At 30.7% G+C, this 21,772-nt stretch overlaps 1 protein-coding gene across 4 annotated transcripts in view; it reads right to left on the bottom strand.

Moving 5' to 3' along the window:
- LOC123004765 (paired box protein Pax-6-like) overlaps nt 1–20,529 on the bottom strand; it is a 28,908-nt gene extending 8,379 nt beyond the window's left edge. The window contains exons 1-2 of one of the 4 annotated variants that reach the window (XM_044398187.1): nt 20,114–20,529; nt 13,935–14,168 (exon numbers count right to left, since the gene is read on the bottom strand). In XM_044398187.1, coding sequence (XP_044254122.1) covers nt 13,935–14,168; nt 20,114–20,312 — 433 coding nt within the window. In that variant the 5' untranslated portion in view covers nt 20,313–20,529. The remainder of the gene's footprint in view (nt 1–13,934; nt 14,169–20,113) is intronic. The other 3 variants (XM_044398188.1, XM_044398186.1, XM_044398185.1) reach the window with 3 other exon arrangements.
- Between the last annotated feature and the right edge of the window lie 1,243 nt (nt 20,530–21,772).

Genomic DNA, 21,772 nt, shown 5'->3' with positions numbered 1-21,772 from the left:
TTACTTAATTATGATAATTAATAATAAATGAGCTAAAATAGCGTCAACAATCTTGCTAATAATAATTAATAGTGACAACATTATGATTTAAAAGAAAAATCAAATAAGTAAATTACACAAACATTTAGAAAAAGTTGATATTTAAATTTAACAACATAAATCACTTACTTCCACTTGTTTGTCCAACTAAATCAAGTAGAAAAAGACTTATTCTACTTAAAACTGAAAAACTACAGCACTTATAGCACTTCTTTAGTTAGATTAAGTTAGGTCAAATCTGATCAAAGAAGAGAAAACAAAGCAAGTAAAAAAATTTACTTAATTCACAATCACTATTGTTACATGCGGATTTCTAACCTTTTGATGGTCGAGAAACAGGCCATTGCATCTCTTGGCCGGGAAGAAATTTATAAAAGATTACAAAAAACGCAATTATGTTGTTTAAAAAAAAATGTACATTTAGTCGTCACTAAAAAAATATTTTTTCTTTCAGAAAATTGCAATTTACTCTTTGTGATTGACTTTTTTGTCTCAAAAGGTCAAGAATAGTTTAAACATCGACTTGGCTTTCTATTATTGTTGACCAAAAAATGATATTGACGACTAAAATATATTCCATGCGACTGTATAGAGCGTTTCAAAATGACTGACATCTCGGTAGGTTGTGGAAATTTAAGGTGGCAACATTTGTAGGAACTTCAAGATTTCTAAATTGTTCATTTTTGTACGATTGCACCCACTAGTTAAAGATACGTCTTTTTCACAATTTGTGACATTTGTCGTTTTTAAGTGGTTTTTGTGTTTAATGTGTAATGCCTCTTATTTCCTGTCTGTTCACGTTTTTTACACATTTTTCTTGGACAAATAGGTTACGTTACTTTTTCATACAGAATTCCACTAAAATGTCATTTCATTTGGTTTTTTGGTTTACACTTTCAACGTCTACCGAGATGTCAATCATTTTGAAACTCTCTATAGATATACAGGATGTCTCATGTAAGACTTTCGGGTCTAACTATCTCTATTATTTGCCAACGGAATTCTATGAAATTTAAAATGTAGGCAACTTAAAAGGATTCAATTAGTATTAATAAAATTACCTCAAGATAAAAAAAATAATTTAACGCATATATATTTTCTCAATTTAAAATTAACAAAACTACTATTAGGTGCACGGTTAAACACTAAAAATAGTCTACACAAAAAATAGACTAAATCACTAAATCAGCAGAAACTTTTTAAATTTGAAAGAAATGAGAAATTTTTAAACGTTTTCTTTGCAAATCTAGATATTGTTTAAACCGGTATTTCTAGGCACTTCCTTAGTCTCCCCCACTGTCTCTTGCAACACGAGGTTTTAAAAAAGTCTCGATTATCTTTTTTTTTTTTATTTTAAGCATTTCTCATTTTTAACTGTTTTTTTTTGTAAGTGTAGAAATTTTTTAAGCTGGTATTTCTTGACATTTTCTGAGTCTCCCCAACTGTCTTTTGTAATATGATATTTTAAAAACTCTCCTTAGTCTTCTCCACTAAAAGTCTCGATTGACATTTATTTAATTTAAGCATTTCTTTAAGAAATTTTTAAATGTTTTTTTGCAAGTCTTGAAAATTTTAATCCAGTACATCTGACGCTTTCTTAGTCTTTTGTAGCACGATGTTTTGAAAAGTCTCGATTGACACTTTACTAAATAAAATTGAAACTCTTTATCAATTATTATTATCTATTACTAAAATTACTAAAACGTGATAGCTCCAACTCTCTCAACCCGTGTGAAAATTAATTTAACCATCTCTCTCTAACCACGGAGCAATTTTGCTTGCCACTATAGCAGAAAATATCAAACTTCTGAAACTGAAACTGAAAATTCAATCCAACCGTTATTGCAACGGAAGGGTGATTTTCGTTAATTCATATTATTTGGGCTAAAAATCCATAAAAAATAAAATTAAACAAAAAAAAATGCACCAAGAGTGCGTTGAATTTCAATCATTCAATCTGACACTTGTGACAGTTGTTGACATCTCGCGTCAATGTGGTTTTCACTCTTTAAGAAAATCAAACGAAAACGTAGAAAAACGAACCTAATTTTTGAAAAAAATTGTATCAAAGACTCTTATGACTCACCGGATATACTTAATTGTGGATTAAAAAAAGTACTTTATAATTTCTTCTTCTAAATTTCGACTTTTTTATACGTTGTAACACAGATTCTCTTTTTACAATCACATGTTTACCCTGCAAGAATTTGAAGAAAACTGTCGATTTGATAAAAAATATTTTCAGTTTTTCGTATGTCAACTTTACAGAGACAAATAAATAGGTACCTTTCTTAAAAAGTAGACCAATAAAAATATTTTTTTCTTTTAATATGTTACAAAAAATAATAAAATAAATAATTGTACCTCCATTAAAATAACGTAAGCCTTCTATGAATAATCAATTACGACCCTTACCTGCCAATTACAATGTCACAACATCATTTGAAACACGCAAACATGCGTCATACAATAATTTGGCGTAAAATAGAAGCAATAGAAGACAAGATGTAGTCTTGGTAAAAATGCCTTCATAGATGATATATTTCATCATCGATTTTCGGTTGAGAAAGCCATATTTCTTGGTCATTGTGCAGGAGTTGTCCGTGTATATAATTAACGCCTGTCTACGATCGCCTTTGTTTATTTATGGCTCAGAAAGCAAACGAGTAGTTTCGAGTAGCGCCAATAGTGTTGGAAGTGTTGGCGGTAGTGTACCGTGCAAGATGTAGAACTCTTCTGATTTGATGTGTATAATTCAAAAGTTCTTATACGGTCTCGCAAACTAGCAAGTTATCATTGTGCAAGCAGCCTACCTATTACTTACTCTGCCAAGGTTTCCCTAACATGCGATCTACAAAATGGCCGACTGTCTGGGAGCATTTAATATCTCTAATAACTGGAATTATCATATCGCATTAAAATGCTACGAGGATTATTTATTTAAGCACGTTTGCCATTTGACTATTCCTCTGTAATTTCAACTAAGTATAATTATATATCGATCCATTATTTATCGCTCAGGTTTCTGATATGACAGTTCCGCATTCAAAATACTTATTTCGAATTCAACAATAGATTTATTGCCGCCGCGTCTCCAATCTTCAACCTTTCTAATTCTAAAGAAACCAAATTCGATTAATGCTCACACCCAAAATTACAGTCACGCTTCGAAATTAAATTAAGCTCATCCGTTAGTGGAAAGTGGAGACAACCACGAAACTTGTCATCTAATTCACAGTTCGATTATTGATAACTATAATATTTTTTCAACCACATCAAAAATTCCTTTGATACAATAGAAATATTTTTCACTCCTCGTTCAGGTCGAGCTTGTGAAACAGAAAACAATAGAACGCTAACATCAATATTTAATCATACAACAAACTCTATTATTACAGAGTTGGTGGTTATAGAATTGTACGGAAATTAAAACCGTTGGCCGGATTTACATTTTTCAAACAATAAAGAAACGGAATTAAATAAAAATTAATAACTGGCCAAATGCAACCAGAAGTAACGTCAAATATTTAGCCAAAAATCTGTTATCACGCCTATCAATTATGTGTTTGACAAGGACGTATGCAAAAATATGCTAACCAATAACAAACTATTTCTTCGTAATCAACGATTAAAGTAACTATAAATAATATAATTAACCAGTCAGAGACACAAATACATTATTGAAGAATTTTAAAAAATGCGTCATTACAATATGCAAATAATTGATATTTTTGTGTAAATATCTACATTTGATGTTGATATTAAAGTCAACAGTTTGTTGTTTATATCAAGTCATGTAAATATATTTTTATTGGTTATATACCTACCTATTAATGAATTGAAACATTGAAAAGTCATGATGATTTTAAAAACAATTTAAAATATTTATTTAAGAATATTTCCTACAACCTAATTCTATTCGCAACCAAAAAGGATCCAGATTCGACTGAAACACAGTGAAGGGCTTCTTGATTGTTATATTATGAAGAAAAGTTGTACATTAATTTAAAATCAGTGAACTTAGATGCAAAAAAATAGGATTGTGGCTATTTATTTTCCTTATACTTATACAGGGTGAATACCGGGTGGGGCATCCGTTACGCCCAAAAAGAAAATCCCCATTTCTAATTAAATAAAATTGTTGAATTTTTTCATACTTACCTGGGCATTATTAAGGTACATTCTCTAATTTTTTGGTAATTTTTCATTTACAAAGCCAAAGAAAAAAATAAAAAGTAATTTTCTCCCAAAAAGTTTAATTCTAATTTTCATACTGACCTACGCAGATTCACTTCCTACAATTGTTTACAAAATCAGAAAAAAAATACCAATTAGATTTTGAATTAAAAGCAATTTTCCATCTTAAGTTTGAAAATTATTTTTATTTATGACCTGCTACTTGTGCCATCGTAAATTTAGATGACAATGGGGAACTGCAATTGGGGTACGATTCCAAGGTTTACAACAAAAAGACCCTTTAAAGCGGTCGGCTACCAGTAAATGATTCTTTTGTTGGCAAATTATACCATTTTGTCATAAATCACGGGTCTGGTTTGTGTTTAAATAAAAAAAGCGATTATTTGGCTAACCAAGTCAAAATTTGAAATTGTGATATCAAAGTTTGATGCGCTGACAGGTACAGATTCCTTTAGTGTAAAAACTTTATATAACAGAAAAAACACACAAAACTGTTACGGACTCATTTATTATCCAAAAAAATTAGAAAAATTCTCAAATTATACCCTATCAATAATTAGTTAGGTATATGAAATATGGCCAGTTTTAATTAATTTGAAGTCGCGATTTATCAAGTGCGCGTAACCGATGCCCCACCCGGTATAAAGTCTGGAACCAAGCGGTTTTTGTAAATCATTTGCTCCCAAAAAATTATAATTAATATAAATTAAAGTAATATAAAAAATGTGATCGTATTTTGAGAACGAAATTTTGTTTTGTTTTCGAGCTATGCGATTTTTTTTGGCAAAATTACAATTTATGTAAACATTTATTTAAATATAATGTAGATAGTTGTGATTCTTAGATCACAACTTTCATGAGAGAAATAGTTTTATAGTGCGTTGCCTCTTAAAAAAAATAAAAATTTTTAGAACTCAACTTCAACAATATGTTAAATAAATAATTTAGATAAAAGTGTGTTCTCCTACAAATTATTTTATTTTCTAATTCATAAACACAGTAATAAACACTAATTATAATTTTGTAACTTTAAGAGTCTGAAACATTTAGGTCAAAGTGATGTTCAAAAAGTGAAGTTGTTAAAATATATGTAGGTATCTTAAAACTCTTTTGCACTTGAAATTTTTACTTTTAACTCACTTGGATTTCTTATTGAAGTTTACAAAAGACAAAAAACGGTGGGGACCAGACCCGGAAGAAAGATTAAAAATAGCAAAAAACGTTTTTTAAGCAAAAACTAGTTTTAAAAATACCTATATCTGGAAAGTTTAATTTCGTTGTTTTCAAAATGTTTAATTTTTTTAGAAAAATTTATTGATCTGTAAAGAAGTTGAAAAATACGATTTTGAAAAAAAAAGAAGCTAAAATAGATATTTTATTTTTATTAAAAATTTTTTTTTTAAGTATTCATTCTGCATAAACCGTATTTATTATTTAGATATAGTCATTTTAAATAGCTTTGGTCGATGAGATCTAAACAAGGTGCTTGGTAAAAGTACGAGTTACAGTTTTCGCAGAAATTGTTCCAAATAGAACTCTTCCGCTTGAATAAAATAGTGTTTCGTACTCTTCCAAGCATCTGTTAAAAAGCTCCACCTCGTTGACAATCTCATTGGACAGTCATTTGAAAATACTATAGGTTTATTGTGAACTACTTGTATACTCTTGCAGCTACACATCTATACAATTTGCCGATGCTAATTGCTTGAAACTGCTAATTAGTAACACATTGAGCAACAAAACTTTAATTGTATGTCTTTTCATCCATGTTTCGTTCTGAAAAGACAAGAGTTAATCATTCTGCCAATTTCCAAGAAAACAATTTGCCACTTCAGACCAAAACGTGTGTTATTAAATGCAGTTACTTTCCAAAATACCTCTTAAGCTTATTTTACATGAGTATTCACTGACTGCGACTTTTGACACGCAATTGGTCTTCGTGAGGTTAGTCTTCATTAGTTACACCTAAACTGTTAGTTTGCAACATTCTTTGACTTCAAAGACCAATCAAACATTAACGTAATAAACGTAGTTTCACCATCTATTGTAATCAAAGTAGCACATTTTCCAAACAATTTTTTAAAGAAATCTGGAATACAAATTAAATATTTGATTGCTTGGCGAGTTTTTGTGCATGAAACGTTGAAAAATAAATTTTGCAAAAAGCGTCTGTAACAGTGAATAAAAGTAAGGTCTCGCATGGGTTGAAGTAATAGCCCATTATAATTATTACAATGGAGTAATTATATGGATGTAAAAGGCAGGTACTCACACATGTCTATCCGTTTATGATGAGCAAAATTACTTGAACGATAGGGAGGGCCAGGAGAAAACAAGTCATGCTTCAGCTCAATTGTACGTTACGTGCATGAGGATTGTAATTTTTGTAAGATATATCATCGTCTTCACAATAAACAAAAATGAACTTTACAACGACATTTTCGAATCGATATTCGTCCCCCACGAAAAAGCGGCTGCGTTACTCATTACTCTAATAAAATAATGAAACGCAAACATGTCGTTAGGGACCAGCCAATGAATACGGTTTCGTTCCAATGTCGGAAGCACAAACCGTGAACTTACATTATATGAAACACACCCCAGGACGAAGGCCATCTTTACAATATTCTAAACATGTCGTGACGATTAGACTTTTTTACAATATAATCGGTCAAAAGATGACATCAAACACATGTTTTTAAAACATGCAACAAATGCACCTTCGGAGAATCGCATGTTATTGACACCAGAATGCAGACAAAACTCTTTTCCGTTAATTACTCCTGAAAATTGTTTTACACGTAATTTTTTAATTACGGCAAACAGATTGTGACACGAAATTTGCAATATTTCCGCTAAATTTTATCACGGCTGAATCTCGACTGAATTAAATTCCGACGGCTGAATTGGCGATAATTATCGAGACTTGAAAAAATCGACTCGAGAGTAAATTGCAAACACCATTCACGGCTTCAATTCACATTACAGTAGCTTCGAATCTGCATTGAATGCTGTTGTAATTGGCGATTTACCGATCTAAACTACTTAATAATTTCCGCTCATTTTCAAAATTGACGCTGGAATACTCTCAAAATCCCTCAATACGTAATTCCGAATACGAGAAAACGTAAATTCCAAATCAAGTCTTCAACATTCTAAACCGTTGTGTAGTTTTTCGTGGAAGCGAATATTTAACATTCCACAAATTGTTCAAATTTCCTAATCTTTATTATTAATCGAACTATTTTCGAAATTTGACAGTAACATTTTAATTTATTGTTATTATTAGGCATTAACAACATTTTATTAATTCGGTACGTAAATTTATGTACATATACTTTAGACAAGTTGAATACAGATTTGTAACAATGTGTAAAAGATGCGACCGTCGTTTTTTACAAAATTGACATTACGATTTAATTATTTTTTTTCAAAAAAATGTGAAAAAAAGACACTTGACATCTATGTTCATCTTTGCTAAATAAGTAAACACGGTAAATGACTAATAATAAATCTTAAACATAATTTTTTAAAGAAATTATTAGTAGCTATGATATAATCCTCTTTAAATTATTTTTCTTGACTTGCCACACACATGTTTCAAGATTGCCACGATACCACTTTATAACATTCTTGAAATTAATATTTGGTGAATGTTTTTATGCGAATTTTTATGGTCCAATCAGGTGAATATAAAGGTTTGGAGCACAGTTTACTTTTTATTCTACAAAAACCGTCGAATGAAGAACAAGTTTTGACAGGGTGCATGATCGCAGTGCAATACAATAGTATATTATATCACAAGGTAGAGAAGAGATTTTTTATGACCGAGCTGTTTATTTATATAATAAATGCGAGGCCATAAAAATCTTTTTTTCTCTACTAGCACATTTATTACCCAGAAATACGACAGTGAAAAATATAACCTTACTTAATGGTTGTTGCCTCAGACGTATAACATATAATTCACAACTACAATTTTTGTTAGGTAATTCACTATTACAAAAAAAAATTAAAGCACATCTAAGTTTTACTTCATCGTCAGACGATTCAATTTAAAAAAGTGAAATCATTATTTTATTAATGTTATGAAAATTCTTCAAATTTGAAGTGGGCTTCATTTTCTTAAGGGGAAGGTACAAATTTCAAAGTCGAACCTATTTTAATAAAATATACAGGGTGATTCACGAGAAATAATGAGCCTGACTAAATTCTCGATGCAGCCAACATTACATTTGTTGCAAAGCAACTTGCGAAAAGTAATGGTGGTTGATTCATCGAGAATTTGGTCAGGCTCATTATTCCTCCTGAATCACCTTGTATAATAACAATAGGTTCCCATTTTAATCAACTTTTAATAAATACATTACATTGTTACTAGTACACTCTCTGTGACAAGATTTCAAAAAAATATTAATTTGTTGGTGGAAATTCATGTTTGAGAAAACTAAATTGCAAAAAGTATCTAATAAACCAATCAAATTACAACTCGATAGGTATTTGATAAAATTGGTAGGAAGTAGACCAATTTAGTAGATTTGTTAGCTATTTAAAATAACTTAGTACATTGTGGGATAATTCAAATTTTGATTTTTCTTGATTTATAAGTAGATAAGATTGCAATGGTGTGTAAAAATGCAAAATTTGAATGAGACTATTATTCACAGTTTGCAGGAAACGGAACAGTTATTCCGGATACATATAATTTTTATTAAACGTATACGTATATACAGGGTGTTCCGTTTTTATTGTTACAAATTTTATCAGGTGATAGAATGTTCAATTTTAAGATAAAAGTTTCTTATAAACATCTATCGAAAAATATTATACAGGGTGAATATAAAGTATGGAACCAAGCGGTTTTATTTTTTTAATCATTTGCCTCCAGCAAATAATAATTAATATAAATTAAAGTAATATAAAAAGTGTGATTGTATTTTTAGAACAAAATTTTGTTTTGTTTTTGAGTTATGCGATTTTTTTTGTCAAAATTGCAATTTATGTGTAAAAATTTTTTTGAAAAAAATAAATATAAAGCTGATAGTTGTAATCCTTAGAGTATAGCTTTTATGAGAAAAATTATTTTATAGTGGGTTGCCATTTAAAAAAATATTTTTTTGTAGAATTCAAAAACAAAAGGAAATTTCGAAAAATGTTATTCTTGTTAAATCATCACATTTTTATAGTACTATATCACTAATCAATTAGTTTTTTTAAAAAATAAATAGTTTAAGCAAAAAATGTTTGGTTCCATACTTTTTATTCACCTGGTATAAGAGAGCGGGTGGATCTTTTAATGGTGTTTTTACAATATTTCAGAAACCATTTTAGATAAAATTACAAAATTCGATACAACTGATAACCCTTATACACCCAAACGAATGTCAAAATTTTTACTCATGCCAAATAAATGAGCTTTAACGTATTTTTTAACATTTAGATTACCAACAATTATAGAGAAAACTTGACTGTTTTTCAAGTTTCACATAATTATGAATATCATTCCCGGATTAGATGTTAGGAAACAACATAAATATAAAATTTTTTGATAACCAAAAAATTATAAACGAAAAAAAAAGCCCAATACTTTTATTTTTATTTCACAAATTGTTGTGTTTAAAACATCGAATGTTCTTGACGTTTCTAGTTACAGTTACATAAGTACATACATATGTCGTTTATGGTTATGATCGATTAACCAACTTCTAAGGCAACATTTTGTTTGAACTCCAATAAAAAATGTATAGAGATTATTGGATTTAGTTGACTCGTGGCGACCAGAATACGAATTTTCGTGTGGTGGTTTATTATATTTTCTTACTTTAATTATTTTTTAAATTGAGCAAATTTAGTGTGAAGATGAATATTTAAAAATCGGTCAGTTCGTTATAATCGATAATTAGACATTATGACATGCTGAAATACTTCTGTTCTTTCACTTCGGGGGAATAAAATCTGAACAATGTCATCGCCTCTATAAAAATAGTCGGTTGGAGCTGCGAGGTGCGATTTGTGATCGTATAATGAATGGTTGCGCCTAAATAATTCCCGCTTCATTTAATGGCTATGATTAAGACGATGGTTATCGGAAGCGTCCGTAAAAAACAAAGATCTTAATCGAAGCGGCAATGTGTAATTAAAATCTATAACAAATCTCAGGATTACGTCTGAAATCCTATCATTTATTACGAATTATGGATATAAATAACAACAAGCCTCGTCGGTATAAATCGTGGTTGCTTTTCAGCAACAATTAAGTGGAAATTTATGGCGGCGTTTTCGCCCTCTCTCGGTAACAATACGGTGTCCGAAGACCGATTACATATTAAATAAGAAGGTTTATATCGGCCAACTGTTCACAGTGACCAGTCGTGATCTGTATCACACTATCAGATATGCTAATGCAAACCGAACATTTATAAATACTGAGCTACTTAATTATAATCCCGATTTTTTTCCAATAAGACAAACGTGTTAATAAAGCTCACGGGAGAATCCAAGACCGAACTTTGAACACCACCATCGAGTGCACTCAAGCAAAAGCTGTAATTTTTTTAAGAGGAGCTTTTAGATCGCAATTGATAATGTGGTAAATGTATCGGAATATGAAATATTGCAAATAATAACACACTATTATACACTTAATCCGTTTGTTCGTGTAACTGGTCTTCCGTCGTTTGTTCGAAAGCAAACCATGACGCGCTTCTGACAATAAGAACTCAGTCAAGTCGCTAATTACACGGATAAGTACGTCCAGATTTTACTAAATCATATTATTTATCGACCGCTTCCAGGAAAATTCATTCCGTTTAATCGGGACGTTAAATTGGCCATCTAATCAGTAATAAGCAAGCACGGATAAATACACTAATTGAAAAATATACAGAAGCCAAAGCCGTAGGTATCTTTGTTTAAGAGCAATATTTCCAACAATGAAATATGCAAACAAGCAAAACATATGAATTTCAAATGAATCGGACGCTCTCTTCACTACTTCCATTAACACTTTTACCACCATTCAAAAATTAGACTCAGAAGAAGTAAAACCAGATAGAGTTTCAAAACCAACTCATAAGAAAATTCTGTATGCATTGATTTTTGTGATAAAATGTACCCACCAATGGTAGTTTGAAATTGCATCTCTCAATTTACACATCCGTTTTTAGTTAGCAAATAATGATTATCTGAAAATATGAGAATCACCTACCTAATATTGCATTTACAAAAAGATTTATTTTCACATAACTAGCGTCAAACCAATACAATCCCACAAGTAATACCTAATTAGCCTGACACTTTTTTGAACCAACCAACGTTGGTGAAAATTAGAACATTTGGTTTTAATAAATTAAACACGGTAATTGAATTTTTATTTTTGACAAATTTCTGTAAGTCATATTGATTTTACTCTAGTTTTTAGAGGAGGGAATCTATTTGGATATTGTACACTTGAGTGCAAAAAAAACGCAATTTCTCAAAAACAAAATTGTCAAATTCAGAGATTTACATAGTCATAGTCAGTATTAAAAACGAAAAACTTGATAGAAGTTTGGAAGATGCTTGACAATTATGAAATTGTAACAAAGACAACGTCCAAAAACAGGCCAAATTACATTATAAAAAAATCATTTTGCGTTTTTTTTGCACTCAAGTGTAAATATGTAGCCTGGCAAGCGTTTTTTAAAGATTCTCCATAAATGAAATTCATGTCGGTCTTATCGTCAACATTTTGGTAAATGCATTAAGGTTTAACTATTTATAAATTAAAGTTGAAGAGCTGTCTGGTTACTAAATTTAATTTATTGAAACCAAATATTTTAATATCTTTAAAATGATTGCTTCAAAAAATTTTTAGGCTCATTATTATTATTATTATTCGGTGTACAGATAAAATACAGATAAAGATAAAATACAATTTTCTTCAATACTAACTTGGATTAAACCTTTATGAAAATTATGATCGGTGGATATAAAAAATTGGGACATCCAAAATTTGCTCATTTGCTCAATTTTTTGAATTGTCACTCAAAAAAAAAAATGGCAGCAATCTAAAGATGACTGTTGAAGCTCTTTGAAGCTAAAGAGATTCTAAATCAATTGCGTTTTTTATAAAATCCTTGTAAATGTACACTTTACACTTTATTGATATTTCTGACAATATGCTATCATAACTTTTTGTAAAAAGCCAAATTTACCAGACAGAAAATTTTTTGACGTCATGTTTGTCCCAGTTTTTATGTCCACCGACTGTACGTACAAAACATATTATATTCATATTATATTCATATTACATTATTATATTTTTGACATAATATTTTTATTACTCTTTGTAATAGTTTAAAAATAATACTTTGTAAATTATTGTAATTTAATTCAATAACATTTCTAGTTTTGTCCTCTAAATGTAATACTCAAAAAACGAAAGCACTGTTTTTTTACTTATTTTTATAGTGAGCTGTGGTGTGCGACAGAAACAAACTTAAGTTTTTACTAATTTCAGATTATTGGCCATTCTTTTCTGAATTATGTACCACATTTTCAATAATTTTAATTCTTGAGACATGAGAGATATAAAACTTCAAAAAAAGCATTTCATTTCCGATTTCGTATTAAGTAGGCCGAATGTGCTAAAACGTCAAAATAGGCGCATGGAAGCTTCCAATAATTAACCGTTTTACTTATTGTAATCTTTTGAAGTTCCAAGTTTTTCAGATTTTTTGCGTTTAAAGACGTAATTGTGCTTTTCTGGTGACATAAGCAATAATTTTCAGTTTAACTACCCTTTTATGTAGCCTACTTTTTGAACGAATACATTAGAAAAGCAAGGTCTTTTTGTATCTCTGGGGTATCAGAAGATACAATTTTGAAACAAATTGGTCCTTATTCAGAAAAAAACGGGCAATAATCTGAAATAACTAAAAACTTAATTTTGTGTCTGTTGCACACTACAGCTCAGTATAAAAAAAAGTAAAAAACAGTGCTCTCGTCTTTTAGGTATAACATTCACAATACAAAATTAGAAATGTTATTGTATTAAATTACAATGTTCTGCAAAGTTCGTTCTTTAAGCCGAACAAAAATTCGTCGAAATCCGACAAGGAATAACAAAAATATTGCAATGTAAAAAATCCCAAAATTTTAGTTGCCCGTTTAATTTTGGGGGCCAATGTAATTAAGTATTTGTTTAATTTATTTACAAACTGTTATATACCTTCAAGTCTTTTAAAACACTTATGTTACTGGGAGATGAAAAATAATGTCTGATTAGTTTTCAGAATCTTCGTTTGATGATAAATAGTGCGATTATTTTGGTGGCAGCTTATGTTCATTCCTCATGTTTAACATTAAAATATTTTGAATTATTTCCAATTTGTTAAATGGCCTTAGTCATTCACAAAATCTAAAAAAATTAGCTAAAGACTAGGTGTATAATTAATGACCATTATTATGCTTCTTTTCCCCTTATAAAGTTTCATCATAATACAATTCCAACAAAAACAACATATTTTGCGTTATAAAAAAGCCTTCCATCGATCTTCTACTTAATAAATTAATAAGGCAGGACTTAAGCTTCGATAAATCACCGTTTATCGTCGAAAATTAATTTTCCATTGTCATCTTCTGCCAATTTCCAATTTCCTTCAGTTACAAAAGACACCCGATCAAAAGCTATCCCATATAGGGAAATTAAAACTTACCCAGCAATTTCGTGACGGCCCCTTGTTGGGTGAGCATATGCTGGGCCAAATCGTAATGTCTTAAACCGAATCTGGACAATTCGAGAAACCTTTGTTGCGAGACTAGCGAAGCGAGAGGATGGCCGGGGGCCGTGGCGGCATTTCCGTAGAGTTCCCGCAGGGCTGTTGGGGCCAGAGAGGACGGGACTGTCGAGGCCCCCGACGTGGGACTGGTAATTGTCGGCGATGAGGCTACTGCAAGACAAATATGAACTGTTAAATTCTTGATTAAGAAGTTTGGACAAGCGCTGAATTCTAATTGAAGTGGCGCAAAATATAGTCTTTTAAAAGGGCACAATTACCGAATAAAATTTAAATTTATTAAAGGGGCACCATCTGCAGTGAATCTGGTGAAGTGTGCACCTGTTTTGGTAATTTTTGAACAGGTAGTCGCTTCCTAGGGGTCAACACTTTATTTTTGTAGTGTAAACACCGGATTTACAGTTGTTAATGGACCACCCTAAGTTGGTTTTTGGTCGTGCTTTGTTATAATTCGGAGCACATCATAATTCGAATAAAAATTTTAATTCACGTTTTTTGATGTATTTAAGAAACTCGCTCAATGATTGTTATAATTAATATTTATACTGCGTCGATACAAACGTTCTGCATTGAATTAAGTCTGTAAACCTGTAAATCCTGATAATTGATATCAATTAACGATATTGCAACCAACAAAAACCGCCACAATTAAAATGTCGACGCAATTTAAAAAACTTCATGACAAATTGCTCGACCATATAAGTCGCATCGATTCTCGAAGCATCTAATAATATAATCAGTCGATTGACGAGAATTTTCACATTTTTTCCGTCCTAATTTTTTGATAACTTGTTCGTGTTCAAGATGTTAAATCGTAACACTATACGGAGAAGACTTCGGTGTTGAATTACGGATTTTTTCGCTGCGCTAGCGGTCATGCGACAAAGAATGTAACTAATTATTCAACTAAGGGTGTAGTCTCACTCCTGCACATAAATAATGTGATTAATAGTGCGAGACTTAGCGCCATTTTGGTCGTGGATGGATTTATAAACCGGCGCTTGATTTGTTGCACTCGTTTCAGATTATATTCGCATTTTGTTGATTTAAACTCGCTGCTACCACCTATCTGTACATAAATAAGCAGTCGGATTATTTTATGCTGCTAGGCATCTTATTAGTAATCTGGTCGGTCATTCATTCACAACTGGCTGTTTCGAGACAATAATTATGCCGTTTTACCAAAAATTATACAATTTGGAAATGTCAAACAACGCCAGAGGCATCAGCGTTCCCATTCCGAGACAAGATTTCACCGAACTAAAAACTAAAAAAATGCATTTTAGAACTGTTTTCTAGCAAGAATTAATCATAAAGTTCTCATGAGAATTGCAACAGGAAGTTACAAAAAAATTTATTGAAAAATTCTTAAAATTGTATCAACACTAGAAAAAAATGACAAAGCAGGAAACTAGTGGATTTCTGCCAGTTTATAGGTTCCCTGTCTGTCAATTATATTTTTTTTACATTTTTTTGACATTTTCTCTTATATTTTATTTGCTAAAATTGTAAATTACTATTAGGTATTTCAACTCTCTCTCGCATGTCTTAGAAGTTTCCAGATTTGAATAACTAGCAGCTAAGACTTCCTTCAACAATCTGTTTTAATTGTTAGCTTCTGTACAACTTACAATTAAAAGTTTAACTAACAATAACTTTTAAATAAAGTATGGCTTCACTTTGTTTAACAAAGAAACCACTACAGTTCTTATTCACCATAAATGTCGAGAAGAAATATAGCCTCTAGTCCAATAGAACTATATAAAATATTCTATTAATAAAAAGTGATTGCTGTTTTGCATAAAGATACAAACATTACTGTTTCTCTTCTCAGCACCTGTACGTCTAGTCTAAGACTTTCTATATGGACATCTGCGTATATTTCGGACATTCATAGGCCTATATAAATGATTTACGTGAATTTGTTTATAAAAGTTGCCCCTCAGGGTTAAGGCCGAAACTCATCGATCACGACGGAAACAATTTAAGTCACATTTGAACTATTTAATCCAACACCTGTAGTTGAATAACTAATTAATTAGTTTTTTCATTTAAAATACCTGTGTAAAAATCATTGTTCAATGTTATAATATGAAATTAATAATTTCACCAACAAATAAAATTATAACAGTTTTTTTTAAGAAATCCTTCAAATTAATTGAAATTTTAATTAAGTGCTACACAAAATAATTATGATTAATTACTGTCTTGTTTCAACATTTACAGTTAGAATTAGTTGAGGTAGCATTCTTTGCAAGACGGACCACCAATAGAAATATTTTTATTGGTATAGTACTCGTCACGATATTTGAACTGTTGTAAATCTTAAGTCGGGTACCCGAATTACTTTTAACAATAAAGGCAATTGGGTTGTCGTAAGTAATCCAACAGTCTGGGACACAACATCAGAATGGTCCGGACTCGTCAGTGATTACAACCACTCCAATATCTTATTGTTAAGGGTAATTCGGGTACCCGCCTTAAGATTTACGATAGTTCAAATATCGTGACGAGTACTATATACCTAACCAAACTTTGTGGGTTTCACGAAATATAGCAATAAAGAATGTAAAGGTAAACTGCCTCTAACCACAACTATCATCATAAATCTTAAAGTTAACCGAAAGATATTCGGTTGCGTTGAGTAATATTTTTATTTAAGAAACATATAATTATAACTAGTAGTAACTTCAGGCAGCAATAATTTTATTGAGAAGTTAGTGAATTAAATATTTAAATGCCAGAGCTTTGACCTATATTATATAGACTATATAGTGCTTTTTATTAATTATAAACAACTAAATCTTAATGAAATTAAATTATTTAGTGTAAGAAACAATTAAAAAATACATTATTTATTAATAAGATAAATCAATAATGTAATTATAATAGTAATTTATATAAATTTTTTAATTGTTTTATAATATCAACAATCTGTTGCATATACAGGGTGTGTGATTTCATACAAATATTTTACTGATTTGTCACTCAGTTTATGTATTTTTTGCCTACTATAATAGCTCTTGATGAAACTTTTGTAATCTAAGCAAAAAAAATATAATCTGAAAGTGGACAAATAAAGGATTGTGCCAAAGAATAGGTATATTAAAAAAAATGTCAGTTTTTATATCCGTACAAAATAAGACCAAATCAAAACTGCATTTTTAAGGCTAAAAGGAACCATGATTTTTGTTATAGTAGGACCCTAGTTATAAATATAGAGAAATTCACAGTGAGGGATTTGAAAAAAGTTTATTTATTATTTTTCACTGCGTTTTAAATGCAGTAGGTATAGGTAGAGTTACGGAATTAAAATTTCGGGCAGTATATTTTTCTGTGACTTCAAAAAGTTCACTCTAAACTAACTTTTACTGTCATCATGACTGTCACTTTTAATTAAACTTTTTTGTCAGTGACACTATTTTTTAAGTCAAAATGACATAAACATGAGAAAAGTAAAAAATGAGGTTGTTTTAGAGTTTACATTAGGAATGATAATACTGCCCGAAATTTTAATTCCGCAACTGTACTATGTAAATGTATAATTGCTAAACTAAATCAAATAATTTTTTTTTCATTTTAATTGTTTTCGGTAACTACATCGACAAAAAACCTCTATCTATAGCAATTTAGAGCAGCGGATACCTTTATATTAGACTCCAAATGTTCGACAATTTTACCTCTAATACACGTTTAAAGACCTACATTTGCAGCAATCACTGTACACATATTTTTATTTTTATAAAAAAGGTTAATTTACTAAACATTGTTTGTATTCGAGGATAGTGATGGTTGCAAACAAAAAACTAAAAAAAATCTGTTAATGGAAACCATCTATTAGGTAAATGTACCTATTGAAAGCTGCATAATAAATGTAACAAATAATTTATTATTAATAGAAGTAATGGAATAATTTAAATTTAATACACATAATGATTCAAAAGTGTCAGACCATCTCTTGGATGATGATAAAGGACATCCAACTGAATTAAAAGTTCCCATAACAAAAAATTGTTTGAGCCTTTTTTCACGAGATTTAGCTCTTCAAATGTTAGATTTAGGTTAAGTTTTCAGCCGTTTTTAAATTTAGTCTACAGAAACGGCAACAATAAACAGATAGGTACATCTTGAAAAAATCATCAATTTGTGTCTTATTATTTTTACAAACTAGCAAATTCAATAAAAAAATACAAAAAACAAGAGCTAAGATGCCGATAATATGGAAACTGAGCATTCTGTTTTTTTCTCAAAAAAAACTTGAAAAAAATCTGAATTTATTTCATTGCTTAGCTGAAAATCTTCTATCACTATTTGAGACACTTTTAAATCATCCCTGTATGCAAAGTCAATTTTCTTTAATTATTTAAAAGAATTTATTTTTTCCCATTTCACTCAGTGATTGAACACTTTACTAAATTCAAAAATGTTCATAGAGTAGAACTTTATACCTTAGCATTAAAATAATAAAAATAAGAGAAAATAGTACTTTGATCGAAAAAACATTTTACTAAATTCTAAACTAAACAGTTCAGTTATTCCCTTCTTAACTTTTCTAAACTTGTTGCCTAATCTACTGTAAAACGGGGTTACTTTGACATAGTTTGAAAGGTTTTGTTAATGTAACTTTTTTATTTGTTGCATTATATTTTTGAAAAAATTAGCATCAGAACAATTGATCCGTCTGCTTTAACAAACAAACTTAAAATTTTGCCTCAAGGTCATAGTTTTTCCAAAAAAAAATTTGAAAATTTGATGTTAAAGAAACCCCGACTTTGTGGCTATTTTGACAGTTCCCTTAATTAAAATCCCTTAAAACTAAAAATTTGTAATATTACAGGGCTGTTCCGTTTTTATTGTTACAAATTGAAGCAGGTGCTAGGATATTCAATTTTAAGATAAAAGTTTCCTATAAACATGTACGAAAAATATTAAATAAGAGAGCTACATCCCCTGAAAGGGGTGCATCTTTTAGTGGATTTCTTCCAATATTTCAGCAACCATTGTAGATAAAATTACGAAATTTGGTACAACTGATAACCTTTATACACCCAAATGAATTCAAAAATAAAATGTCGAAATTTTTACTCAGGGGCGTCCTAAACTGGGGGGTTTAGGGTAAAAAGTATCCTAACTATTTTGGCGGTTGATTTTTGCCACTTTCAGCCACTTACAGACCATAAAGAGGATAAAAATTAAATTTGTAACACCGTTTAAGAAACCCGTGATTAAAAATTTCGACAACTGATCTTTAAATTCGTTCAGGTGTTTAAAAGTAATCAGCTGTACCAACTCTTGTAATTTTATCTATTCTGCAATAGTGGAAAAACCCCATCTCTTTCAGGGGGTGTAGCTCTCTTACGTAACATTTTTTGATACATGTTGGTAGGAAACTTTTGTCTTAAAATGAATATTCTATCACCTGTTTAAATTTGTAACAATAAAAACAGAACAGCCTGTATAATGCAAATAAACTTTATTAAACTCATTAAACACATAACATAAAATATAGGTATGTTTTATTTATATTAAAAAAAAGTCATTTTTTGGTATGTTGTGGCTTTTATATGACATAAAAATAAAATAAACATAATTTCGGTAGAAAATGAAACAAAATTAGTAGTCTCGTAAAGTCTTAAAGTAACCCCATTTTACGGTACCATTTTTGTACATTTTTTGTCTTTGTTGCAATTTGCAATGCCTAAGACTGTACAAATAATAATTAATAATAGGTACAAACATAATATTATTGAGATATCTATACCTAATAATAAAAAACAATTGTCATAAAATAAATATGCAGTGACAAACTTAGAAAACCATTTTTTAATATTTTTTTATAGAAATTAAATTCAATTCATTATGCAGATTTCGCAATAACACATAGCTATAATGACAATTAAAGCTTTAATCTAATGTTTTAGTCATAAAGTAAAATGTTTAATTGACTAAAAGCAATTTAAATAAAAAGACTGGCATGTAGTCATAAAATTTATTTCTTCCCAGTGTGATACAATAATAGGTAAAAACATTTTGTTTGGCAACTTTTTGTGAACTGGGCATTGTGATTGGCCGGGGTGTAAAATTTTGAAAAACCTGACCTGTGGGCGAGAGCGGGATGGCCGTAGAAAGGACACTGGGCGCCGTGTTAGGGGCAGGCAACCCGACGGAATCCATCTTCCAGTTGACAATGGCGGATCGGGCAGCGGGAGCGACCGGAACAGGACAACAGCCGGAAAGTCCAGGAACATTGGAAAAGTCGTTTCCGCTTCCCAACGCGTTTCCGTTGGAGATTAGCATTTTGGTGGCGCACTGTTCATGGGTGCCTCTCTGACCACGATCACTCGTTAATGTTATCACCGCGTTTCAAGTTCACTGCGCGCCAGAAACCTTGAAGGCTCCCCTAGGTGAGGAGGTTGAAGCTCATCGACTGCAAGCACAACACTGAATGAGTGCGCGGCTACCTGGCAGGTAAGCGGCGCTACCTCGAGCTCGGTTGGCTACTTGTGCTCACACGATAGGCAGGCTTGAACCCTCCTGTGCTCTGCCCACTGCCTTTGGTTACCTTTCAGCTTACACTCGGATTGCGCCCGGATCGAGAGAGACGACGACTCCGGAGGAACGGCGACAGACGGAGACCGAGATGAGCGATAATGCAGACGAGGATTACCAACCGGACTGTCATATTTATGACCGGATCAAAGCTTTGAAATGAACCTAAGCCGAGACTTGTTAATTGATCGACTTGATTAGCGACAAATATTCCGATCATTGATTTATCATGTTTATGATCTTCGGCGCAGATTTGAGCAACTATGTAAATCCTTGCGTCAGGAGAGATTTTTATCACGGGTTCTTCATTAATTATAGATGCGATAGGGAGACGATATTTATTTGACTCATGACGTGGAAACGAACCTGAATTAAAATTTAAATCGCAAAAATCACGGGGAAAATGTATGACAAGGTGATTTAGGTAATTTCTAAAACTGAGTATCCTTCATGAAAAAGTTTTGTACCTACTTTTAAAAACGCCACAATTTGTTGCATAATTTCTATTATAATTAACAATACATTTATTATTAACATACACCACCTACTTACCTGTAGTAACCAAAAAAAAAAAATACTTGCACCTGCAAATTTACATACTTAAGTATGTATGTATTCTAATTTGATGATGACATCACATTGTCATAACAGTTTTAAATTTTGTATAATTGCAATGTTGGTATTACACATATATTATTATGATAATTAAATGTAGTTATACCTACCTGTAGCTACTCAACTTGCTGAACCTAACCTATGCAAATTATCGCAATTCCGTGAACAGAAGTAATGTAGTAAATATAGGTATACTCTGTAAAAAGTGAACTCTAGTTAAATGATAGTTAAAGTAAAAATATTTACTATTATTGTGTGTTTTGCTGATTTAAAAAAATATCCCTATATAATTTGTTTATTTATGTTAAAAAAATACTTTTATAAATGTAGGTATTCCATATCATAAGTTTTTTAGATAGGTAGGTATACACGATTGAGGAATATTTTGATACAAAATAATATACTTATTATTCGTTTTCTTTCTATTTAATTATATCAGGTATAGGTATGTATGTTATACTTCTTTGTTTACATTTTTTATTTTTACTTATCTACAAGGTGTGTCAGAACTCGCGCCTTAGAGAAAAATTTCAAGAAAGATAACAAAAAATTTAGACTTTTTTTTGACATTTAACATTTTTTATGTCTATTTA

The sequence above is a fragment of the Tribolium madens genome, unplaced genomic scaffold (genome assembly GCF_015345945.1).
Source record: "Tribolium madens isolate multiple individuals breed KSU strain unplaced genomic scaffold, Tmad_KSU_1.1 Scaffold_20;HRSCAF=117;Tcas5.2_LG4, whole genome shotgun sequence".
Taxonomy (NCBI): Eukaryota; Metazoa; Arthropoda; class Insecta; order Coleoptera; family Tenebrionidae; genus Tribolium; species Tribolium madens.
This window is presented reverse-complemented; position numbering and strand designations above follow the sequence as displayed.